The sequence below is a fragment of the Lepidochelys olivacea genome (assembly GCF_965140295.1).
Source record: "Lepidochelys olivacea isolate rLepOli2 genome assembly, chromosome: 3".
NCBI lineage: Eukaryota > Metazoa > Chordata > Testudines > Cheloniidae > Lepidochelys > Lepidochelys olivacea.
Window position 1 is genome coordinate 210,645,240 of NC_140413.1, and position 11,459 is coordinate 210,656,698.

General features: G+C 48.6%; 1 protein-coding gene across 6 annotated transcripts in view; it reads left to right on the forward strand.

The window, feature by feature from the left end:
* Positions 1-10,194, forward strand: part of SYNDIG1 (synapse differentiation inducing 1) — a 95,263-nt gene extending 85,069 nt beyond the window's left edge. For all 6 annotated transcript variants that reach the window (XM_084624036.1, XM_084624038.1, XM_084624035.1 and 3 more), the window contains exon 4: positions 8,749-10,194. In XM_084624036.1, the coding sequence (XP_084480162.1) occupies positions 8,749-8,907 (159 nt within the window). In that variant the 3' untranslated portion in view covers positions 8,908-10,194. The remainder of the gene's footprint in view (positions 1-8,748) is intronic.
* Positions 10,195-11,459: the final 1,265 nt, after the last annotated feature.

Here is an 11,459-nt window from a genome sequence, read left to right on the forward strand (position 1 = left end):
CGAGACAGAACTGAGCTGCCCTGTGCCACATCTCCAGAGTCCAAAAGAAATGTGGATACCTCCGTTAAATGATGGATAAAGCCTGGATGTTTTGAAATCTTTTTACTGGTTGTCCCAGCTCTGGGAAAGCGCCCCCTTCTGGACACCCGGCTGCTGCGTATGAGTCCCACCACACTGGGCCCATGCGCTCAGAAGCTTCCCTGGTTCTGAGACGGTTGCAGTACTGGCTCCTCCTTCGGCCTCTCTAACACTTCCCTGGCACGGGCTCTGTCTGTTACCCCTTTATGGAAATTGAACCCGATGGCCTGGCTGCCCTAGACCCCCCAGACTTCACAGTAGCTTAAGCATTTAGTTTACATTTTGCCTCTTCAGGGACGTGTGGTAGCTGAAACACATGCCACAAGCTTTCCAAAGGTTTCCGAACACAATTACTGTTTATTGAGCTGGCACAAGAAATGCAATAACTCACCTCTTTGCCATCCCTGCCTCAGTTTCCTCACCACTCTGGGTGTGCTTTGGGATTTGGGCAGAGTTAGAATTGCCACTGCTGATGCACAAAAAAATGGGACATCCAGGATGATCCTGAGCCCACAAAACTGGCCAGTGGGCAGTGTGCACCGAGCACCCTTATGGATTTCCCAGGACTGCTACCTGGGAAAACCTGGACGGACACTTGGTGGCATCCCTAGTCAGAGGCCTCGGGGGGTCTAGGATGCCCCTCCTGCACACAGCTTCTCTTCTGAACCATGAAGCCCTTCTCTCTCCTGCAGCCAGCTTCTTACTTCCTCAGCTGTCCCTGTAGTCCCCTCTGCTACGAAAGCCTGCTCCTCTCTCTCGCCCCAAACAGCCTTCGTCTTTTTAAACACCTGCTGTGTCACCTCTGTCCCTTTGTTCTCCTGTCTGGATATTTTCCATTATGGTTAACAGAGGGAGTGGGAGACTCGTGTGATTCATGGTGGGGATTTTGTCAGCCCATGAATGACGCGCTACACATGGAGGCAGTCAATGCATCACATTCATAGATTCCCCAAATCGTTCCCCTCTGCAGAGGAGGGAGGAAGACTCCTCCAGTCCTGAGGTTGGTGCAACAGCCACCCAGTGCAATCTGGCACAGAGGACACCTTTCCCTCCGGCTCCCCAGGGACCTTCCAGCACATTGCCAGCTGCTCAGGCCGTGGCAGGGGGCAGGACGTAGGGTTTAACTGCTAACTGTGATGGATGTGTTTCTGGGGTTAAAAGCCAGCATCGCAGAAGAGGCATTTGTGAGCAATGTGGGTGTGATGTATGATGCGTATGATTTTTAACTTGCAGCTACAGAGATGTAATATTTATCTTCCTCAAGCCCATAGACCCGCAGCCCAGAGAGACGATTAATATGTTTTGTAGACTCTCTGGTGGAAATGCCGGAGCAGTTCCTTGAACAGTCTCTTGACACAACAAGACATTCATTTTGGTAGCTGAGCAAAATCGGAATTTTCCCATAGCTTTTCCACAGCTTTGCAGAAAATACCTTGCAACCACCGTAGCGTCTAGAGGGAGTACGTGGTTAAATGCTGTCCTTCCAACCACACTGCCCTCAACTTGGAGTCCTTCCAGCTGTGTCCACAGCCTGCTCCGGGACCTGTCCAGTACTGTACAGCTACTCTCAAGCCCATGCGGTCACCCGGGAAATCCAAGGCACATGAGTCAGAGTCCTGTTATGGGTTGCTTGAATGTAAGGACAATCGAGAATCGGTGGAGGGCCAGGCTCCGAACTCTTTGCAATGGTGCCCAGTCCAATGAGTGAAGAACTATCCCCAACTCATAATTCTTTCAATGTTCTGTGCCGGTCTCATCTTTTATTTATCAAACCTGCTGGCTCTGCTGCTGCAGCACCTGCAGCCTAAAAATGGAGTTAAACTGGCTTAGCACTCACCTGGGTGCCAACCCCCATCTTGCCATGCAAGAGGAAAGGAGGAAACTGAGGGAAGTCTGACACGATTCTCTCTCCGTCTTGGCTGCGGATCAGTATGGGACTTCGGCCTGTGCCTAATTTTAAGCACAAGAGCGCTGCTCACATTCTTAAAACTGGGCTCCTGCCTACATACCTTCCTCAGTCTGAGACTTTGTTAACTGTGCTTAAATGAGCACTGAGATCCTTGCAGAGGCATTGGGCTGTATCTGATTACCCGGGGAGCTGGGCCAGGTTACACCAGCTTAGGAGCCAGTCTGAGTGGCTTGGGAAGAATTGCACTTGCGCTCTGTGTTGTTTTAGCCCAAGTGGCTCAGCAGAGGCCCGATCATGCTATTTTCATAGTTATGATTTTCAATCCTGTAGCCCCTGCATGGATGGACGAAGTCACTTGTTAGCGTAACCTAACATGGGGCAGTTTTTACTTTTACCTGTAAAATGCAATTTTCTTCATTCGTGGCTGGGAGGTACAAACACTGTGGGCTAGATCCTCAGCTGGTATAAAATAGTGTCGTTCCAGGGACTTCAGTTGAACTACCCCAATTGATACCCCCTGGGGATCTGGCCCATTGACTCCAGTGGAGTTACAGTGGTTTACACCAGCTGAGAATCTGGCCCAGTTTTTCACCAATGCAGTGCTGTGAAAGCTTTTATACATTTGACCATAATGAGGGTTCTGCGAAAAGGGAGATTAGATTTTTGCGATGACGTTGGCTCCCATTCTCATGGCCAGTGGAAATTTTCAAGGGTGGGGAGCGATATTCTATCCCTGAATCCTGTCTATGTTGTAGTTTATCATGGTGTGAATGTGCTTTTCTATCCCTCTTTGATGCTTGGCTGTGGAACTAGACAGATCTGCAGCACAGTGGCCATAAAGCCTGCCAGGTAAGGAAGTTACTTGTTTTCACTTTAAGCTAATAGTGTCGGAGGTAGAGTATACGAGAACAGTAACAAATGGTTCAGTCACTGTGTCTTCATTTAGAAGCCTTGGCCTGTGTTAGATTTAATTCCTTCTTCCCTTACAGCTTAAAGCAGAGATGATGTCTGATCCATTCAGCTTCTTTCCTGTGCTGACACCTCAAGAGGGGTACCTGCAGCTGGTTCCCTCTCCCGGATTCTGTGGGTTGATCTGTGCTGACACTGGCATAGGTTAGAGCAGCCAGCAGAGAGAAACAAGCTTCCCATTCCACTTGTGCCTCAGGAGATAGGCAAAAGGGAGCAGAGTTAGACAGAGAACGTGCCCATTTACCTTCCCCCGGGGCTCATCGGCTAAAATTGCACAGCCATGACATAGATTTCTTCAAATCAGGGCTGCCTCTACTAAACGTAGCACTTCTGGCTAACTGAGGCTGAAATGAAGATGTATACCAATTAACAGGCTTCTCTTTATTTTCATAGTGGATTTAACATGTCCTCCCGAATCCTGGCAGTCAGACACTACCAGGTGGTTCTGATCTTAGAACCAGATGTTTGTATCACTTCTGTGTATATTTATAATTTTTTTAGTAAGCTGAACTGCACGATATTTGTGAAAGGGCTTTGTGATGCCGTAGCTAAAAGTTACGTTCTGATTCACACTTAGGGGGGAGTTGAACCTGATCATCTTATGGGGAAAACCCAATCAGTGTATCTGTCCCAAAGTTTCAGCACATAGTCTGGGTAAAGCTGGAATTTGGGAGAAGTTTCAAGAAAATTTACAAGTTTCCAAATTCTAATCCATCAAAAATTGGCCCCAATCACCTTCTGCATTTCATGACTTTTTGGGCTCCTAGTTTAAAAGCTACAAAGTATCATTTGTATACAGTGAAAGTTTGGAGCTGGGGAGCTGTTGTTTTTAAGTTTTAAAAAGGAGAGGGGGAGGATGTTGCTAATCGTGAGCGAGCTCTTCTAAGAGCGGCTGTGGAACCTCCCCTAGTCATTCCTGCGCCAGGCCCATAACTTCTGTTTGAGCTAGAGCTTATCTTTGAGAAAGATACCCCATCTTCATTAAACCATGCCCACTGGTGGAGAATCCTCCACATCCCAGGTAACTTGTTCCAATGGTTAATTACCGGACTATTAAAAATGCGTCTTATTTCTAATCTGAATTTGTCTGGCTTCGGCTTCCAGCCACAGGATCTCGCTATGCCTTTTTCTGCTAGATTAAAGAGCCATCAACTATCGGTCATCTCTGCCCCATGTAGGTACTTGGTCAAATCACCTCTTTGCCTTTTCTTGGATAAGTGAAATAGATGAGCTCTTTTAGTCTCTTGCTATACGGCAGTTTTCGCGGACCTCAGGTCATTCTCCTAGCTCTCTTCTGAACCCTTTCCAACATCTCTGATCTGGTATGGCAGTTTCTAACAGGATCCAGCACAAAGAGGGAACACAACAGTATATGAATGACTGCCTGATAAAGGGAACATACGTCACCTACAGAGAAAGAGAGACTGAAGTTGAGGTGTACAGTGCAAAAGAATTTCCCTGTGAGTTGAAAAGTGACCTGCTTGAAAGCGAACGATCACTCGTGAAGCTGCAGGCAATGTGATTCGAGCAACGATCATGCCAAGTGTGAGTTCAGATCTTGTCTGCTCACCCTGCCATATGATGCAATCATTATTTTTAACTGAACACCAAAATCATCCGGAAATTAAAAGGTGACAGTGGAGAGCTGTAAACCGAGGACAGTGTGGACAAGAAAATAACGCGCTCTGCCTATGCTTTCTAGTGCCTGAGCTTACCCTAGCAAGAGAAGTCTTTCTTCAAGATGGCTTTTCTCACCCAGAGTTTTCCAGCAAGATGGATGTCATCCCCGTCCCCTCGGTCAGGATCTCCTCCAGAAGCCCAAAGTGCTGGTCCCTTTGTTGTCCTCACTGAAAGAGAGAACTTGGGGTTCTTTGTCCCGTTCTTTTATAGTCCAGTGAACCTATGAAATGGATTCTTCCGAAGGTTCCCCCTCACAGTAAAGTTTTATTCAAGCTGTGAGGAAGGTGAGGTGGAGTCTGGCAGTGAAGGAAGCTCCCTGATGTTCCCTCCTCCGTGCCCCATCCCCTGCTTGCTAAATGCAAATTGTTCTTTCTCCTGCAATCTCCTCCCCTTGATAGCTTGATGGCCCTGTTTACTGCTTGTATATAAATTGAGGTAAACCCACACTACTTGGTTAGGACAGACCAGTTTTACCTTTTTGCCTTGGCAGGGCTGTCTGGTCTGGAACGTGTGCTAGTGACATCCTATGGGGGCATTCGTAACCTTACATATCATATTGCTATCATATGGCACCATGATATGATTGGCGAGTTATTAGTTTTCAAATGATACATCATCAGGCATATTCTGTACAAAGATTATTACAAGGGTGTGTAGGGTGTGAAGGGCTACCGAGGGCAGATCTGAGCACGGCAGTTGGGGCATTCCAGACAGATTTCCCAAGGGAGTATGGACCGGAGCCAGAGCCCATTAAATTCAGTAGGAGTTTTTTTAATTCCCTTCAGCGAGTTTTGGATCAGGCCATTTGTTAAGACTGCTGCAGATAGGCAGGGCATGCAGGGGGTGGAGGGGTGGAGAGAGAAAAGAAGTTGAAGCTATCACAGTCCCCTAAGGAAGGAATGACCATCTCTGAAGCTTTCTGTAGGAATAAAGTGTAACGTGTAAATGGAAACTCCTCTTGCTATGGGTCAGCTCCAAAGTCCATTGAATGGAAAGATTCCCAGGTCCATATCCTCAAAGGTATTTAGGCACCTAACTCACATTGGTTTAAATTTAGGTTACGCACCTGAATACCTTTGGGGATCTGAGCTCGGGATCAGGTCCTATGGCCAAGCCTTAAGAGTGACTAGTACGTTCGTGTAGTGAACCTGAGACCCTTCAACAGGCCCTGCCTTTCAGGCAGGCCTGTTTGGCCGTAGCCCATGCTGGGCTAACAGGAGACCCCTGAAATCACTCGTCGCTTTGGAAACTTTTGGCCTGTGTGTTCAGCCAGATTCCCAGAGCTGGGGAAATACCGTGTGCTGCTCAGGAAGTCAGCAGCAGCTTCTCCTGAGTGGCAGCGGAGGAGGGGTTAATCTCATCATGGCTGCTGTTTATTTGTCACTCTTTCCCAAGAATTATCCTCCTCCACCGCCGGCCCACCCCGATTCCTGCTAACGTATTGTTTAGGGTTGTTTTCGCTTTCATAAGCCATTATGCTCAAGAAGAATTAGGCTGATAAATCAGAAGAGACAGTTCTCCTAATAGAGTCACTACGTAATGGCCAGCAGCCTTTCTGGCTTCCGGGATTGTCATTCGGCTGCTCGAAATTGCTTTGGGGAGCAAGATGGTAAAAAGACAAATACCGGCGTAGCGGGAACCGGTTCCAAAGCTAAAGATGGGCAGAGGAGTGACAAAACCAGACTGACTGTGCACCAAGAAATATAATGAAAGCATTCATGATGCCCCTTCCCCCCACCCACTGATATATTGTAGTTAACTGACAAGAGTAAGTCTGCCAGTGACCATATGAAGCCCACAGAGTGACAGAAGCCATTTGGGAGGCTGGGTGGCCTAGTGGATAGAATACAGTGTTGGGCCTCTGGAGACCTGGGTTCTATTCCCAGCTCTGCCACTGGTCTGATGAGTCACCTCACTGCGCTGTGCCTTAGTTTCCCCATCTGTGTAATGGGGATAACGACACTGACCTCATTTGTAAAGCACTTTGAGATCCATTGACGAAAAGCACTAGATAAGTGGTAGCTATTGTTATGAATCAGCCCTGTGATATTATTCCTTTTCTAACTATTTACTGACCTGGATCAGGGACTGGGGTTTTTTGTTCCATGGTTGCACAGTGTCTAGCGTCTCATTCTTTACGCTGCTCCTAAGTGGTAGGGCAGGATAAATAATAGTGTGATCATCACTAGACTTGGAAGGATTTGATTTTTATTGGTAAATGTTAATTTCACCAAACACCGACCAAAAAATATTTCCATCGCTAATCACTGAAATGTACAGACAGGCACGGTAAGCAAAATGCTGTTTGCGAATGTATTAGAGTTTGATTTAAGGAGATTTACTTTGTATATTTTGACACGTGATGATGACAATTTGTGTTTTAACAGTTATAAAGCTTTCACTTTTTGACTCTCAGCATCTCCTGTCATTAAATAATTGTCTCCCCGCCCCCAAGTAATTTCCCACAACTGTGAACATTTAAATAGATAAAAATAGAAAAAAATGCTTAAAAATAACCATTGATATTGTCTGTCAAAATTTTTTTTAAATCAAAATTGAATTCTACTAATAAATATACTGTTAACATTCTGCATGTGAGGACAGCCCATGCATGGCACCATTTCATATCCAGGGTTCCCAGGAGTAAGGTAATTTTAAAATACAAACTAATGGTTGACTGGGGTCACAACCCAGCAAAGCGCTTAAGCACATGTGTAATGTTAAGCACACAAGTAATGCCACTGCGGTCAATGAGGCAAAGTCCCACATCATCACAGGTCTCTAGGAGTCTACTCCCATGGCTTTGAGGATCTTGGCCTACGTGTGTCACTGGCATGGGGTGGACATGGGTAGTACTCCAAACAGGGAAAGGATGCTGTTTGAGACATTGGTTTTCATTGTTAGCAAATGGAATTGCAGTAACCAAAGGAGAGCTTTTCAACCTTGCAGTTTCCCATCCAGCATCCTTGTCATGTAGCTTTCTAGGGCAGACAGGGGAAGAATTCAACGGACTGGTTTCAGTGGGATGGTTCCCATCAGCTTCAGCCAGCTTTGGACTGTGTGTATGAGCCATTGAGTCAGCTAGGGAACGAGACGTCCGAGCATACTCCATGCCTTCCCCGCCCCTGTCAGAGTGGGGATCAAGGTGAGGTTCATCCTGTAAGTCCCTGGGGGTGGGGATCAAGTTCTAAATACAGCTTTGTGCAGCCAAACCAAGGGAGAAGCACCCATATGCCCCTGAATGTATAAATGGCCCCAGTTCCGCAAAGCACCTAAGCGTAGGAGCAGTAACCTTGGTGGTTAGTGGGAACACCCAAAGCCTCTAGCTGCAAACCTGCTGCCCCTCAGCAGCATGGCTCTGGCTCTTGTCCCCAAACCATGTGGAGTGACTGTCTGCAGCAGCTTTGGCCAGGTTGGCGAGAATGTTTGTCTGGCAGCTGGCAGCGAGCGTGGGAAGCAGGAAGAGCGTCGGGTATTTGAAGGCCATCCGAGAGGAGCCAGTTGTGATTTCCACGTTTCGGTAGATTTTTGGGTTCCCAGCTCTTAAACTCCCACTCAGACACTGCATGTGGAAATGGAGAAATGGCCTCAGGGCGAGTCCCATAAAATGTTCCATTTGATGCCCACAAATCCTTCCCCCACCCCCATACCTTACATGTCTCCAGTGTGGATATTCACTGTGGAATGGTACAACTCACTTGTAAGAGAGATGGGGGGCGGGTAACCTTCTTTCTGTTTTACCCACTAATTATGTTAATCATTTATGGTAATCATTTGCCAGTAATAAATACATTCTGGTGGTTGGGCTAAACAGCGATACGGAAATGAAAACATTCAGGCTGGTTTGCCTTGCTTCGTTAAGGGCAAGGCCAAAGTGAAAGCCAAAAAAGGCCCCCTTTGAAAATGAGATTTGATCTCCTAAATTAGTTAGGTGCTGTGATGTGACCACAGTAGCACCCAGATATCTTGCAAAATCTGTGCCTATCTCCATTACATTCCACGCAGAAGCTGTTGCTGATTTATGAATAGTAAGATTTGTCTCGGTATTGTAGGAGTGTGTCCACTTCATTTTCAGGGTCGATAAATACAGTTTTTGTCGGTTTATCTTGCAGACGAACAAAGCAGTGGCCAAGGGAGACTTCCACCAAGCAAGCTCCAGCTCCCGGCGAGCACTCTTCTTGGCCGTGCTGTCAATCACGATTGGAACTGGCATCTATGTGGGGGTTGCTGTGGCTCTGATCGCCTACCTGTCCAAGAACAACCACTTGTGAGGCTCAGGAGAGAGGAAGAACCACCCGTGCAGCCCTCTGCAGTGCAGAAAACCACAGCAGCTTGGACTGCAATTTTCCAAGGCACCCATGAGACACACGTGCTGGTGTTGGATACTGGGAAGACAGGAAAGTGGGTTGATGGTTTATGATGCACCAGTCCTGCATCTTTTCATCCTCCAACTCTTCTCTGTTTTACACAATACTGTGTTTACAAGAATCTAGCTCCTGCTGGTGACCTAGAACTTTGCCCCCACCCCTGGTTTGCCCCGGCTTGCTCGTTAATACGTTAGTCCACACTGCATTGAACTCTGCAGGAGCACACTCAGCCACTGGTTCTTAGAGGAGCGAGCCCTCAAAGGGGAAGTTTTTCTTTGGACAGTAGGACGCGTTTGCTGAAGGGTGAGATTGAGGCCTCAGCATAGAACGGTGTTGCCTAATCTTCTTGCATTCAGTAGGCTGCCGTAAGAGGAAAAAAGAGAAAACGATTTTCCTTTCCTGCTTTTGTTTCATTTTCAAATGAAACTAGTGGGGCGAGGCCGTGCATAGCGACAGCTAAGCATGAACACGCTCAGTGCACGGAACATGAGGTTTGTCTAGCATGGGCTCTGTTGTAAAATTAATCCTTCACGTCAGTCATGCTGCGTGGGTGATGCTCCTGAGCCACGTACCGCAGTCAGGCAGCCTCCGCCTCCCTGCGGGGATGATGCAGCAGCTAAAGACGAGTAGCCCTTGGAAATATGTCCTGGGCACGCAGGGGACTAACAAAGGGAGAGAACACTTTGTAGCCCACCCTGGAGCAGACTCAGACAGAGAACAGCAAAGGAGGACACTCAAATTCCTACATCATGGCACCCCAGCTCATTCGTAGAAATCATTTTCTCACTGTGCTGTCCTGCCAGACAGCTGGACGGGTACACGGGAAAGGAACTAAGTGTTCTCCTCGCTTCACAAGAGGCTTATTTGCTTTCTGACACCCCACCGCCTTTTCCTTTTCAAATCTCGCATTCCTTTCCAGAGCATGGGTTCATTAGCGAGAGATCTGTACATAATAATGTTGGAACATGGATCATTGCAAATGGCTGTTTTAATATTCACTCATTGGGGTTCTGTCAGCACCATTTATTTATCGAAGAAGGCCCGTGAGGATCATTTGTTCCAATTCTGTATTTCTTGTCTGGTTTCTCCCTTTGTTTTGGGAGGGAGGGGAGTTGGGGAGGAGTACAACCCCGTTCAGGACTAGTTTTCAGCTAGTTCTACAGTTCATTAAAACACGCAGCACTCAGCAGCTAGGGCAAGTGCTGGAGATTTCTTTGGACAGCTGCAGCTGTCGGTGCCCTGTAATGTGCAGGGATAGCAGCCCAGGTGCTCTCAAGCCAGAGTTCATGCAATCAGGGAAGAAGATCTGATTCTGCACTGTAGATGGTGAAGGCCAAGATAATGCTCCCACTGCACCAGGCCCGAGGTGTAAAGCAGTGTCTTCCTCGTCCTTTTTATCCACTGTAAGAGCGGGGCAAAAAACAAAAGGGAGAGTGCAAGATAAACGCACAGCCGTTTAGGCTATAGCTTCATTACACCCTGACCACATGGATTTTTCGAGTGTGCGGCAACACACATCCTAACGTGTAGGTGCAAAACCTTAACAGCACCACCACTGCGTGCTGTAAGGGACTGGGTGTGGCCCCTCTTGGGCAGGAAGGGTAGTTAGCAAGGGCAAGGTCAGGGGAAGAGGGGCCGAAAGCTGAAGTGGGAACAAGTGAGACTTGGCTTACACCTGGCCAAGCGAACGGCGTGACGGTGATGGAGCCCGGGCTTGGGCTCTCCCCCACGAGCATACAGTCCAGGTGTAGCGTTTGAACAGTGCGTTCAGCCGTGCTACAAACCCTTGGGGGCGAGTCCCTTCCATACGGGTGTCCCCTGGGTGCTACGTGGTCCGTGAGCCAGCGTTAGCCCAGCACACCCATTAACGCTCCGCAAAGCGCTAAGGCGGGAGGGGATGCACGCCCCCAGCTCAGAGCCCCCAGCTCCGGCCCTACGTTCAGCTCAGGATTCGTAGCACTGGCCCATCCGTACGCGGGGCCCCTCTTGCTCCGCCAGCTCGGAGCACCCCAACACTGGGGATGTTCGCCTCGGGATGGCAATTTTTGACCCACCCGGTGGTGGGTTTTTCAGCTGTGTGGCTCCTTGGTTCCCCTGGGCAGACAAAAGGGGCAGTGCTGGGGTTTGGCTTTGGAGTCAGCCTTGGTGCTAAAGCCTCTTGCTGACATTTTACGCACAGGCAGTGATGGGGGGGGCAAGGCCCCCCATCCCCCCAAACTACAGTGAGCCCGACCCAGGCAGCAGGAGGCTCGTGCTGGTGGCAGAGTGCCCTTTCTGCATGGGGGGGGGCTGCAGCCACTACACCCACAGGCTCTAGCAACCCCCCCCACACACACACACACCCTCCCGCACCCCTGCCCCCGCCCCATGCCCGGCAGCTGCAGCTATCTCCACGCAAGCGGTGCTCCCGTGTCCTGGGCAGCGAGTCCTTGGGGACCAGTGCCCCCTTGGGGGCT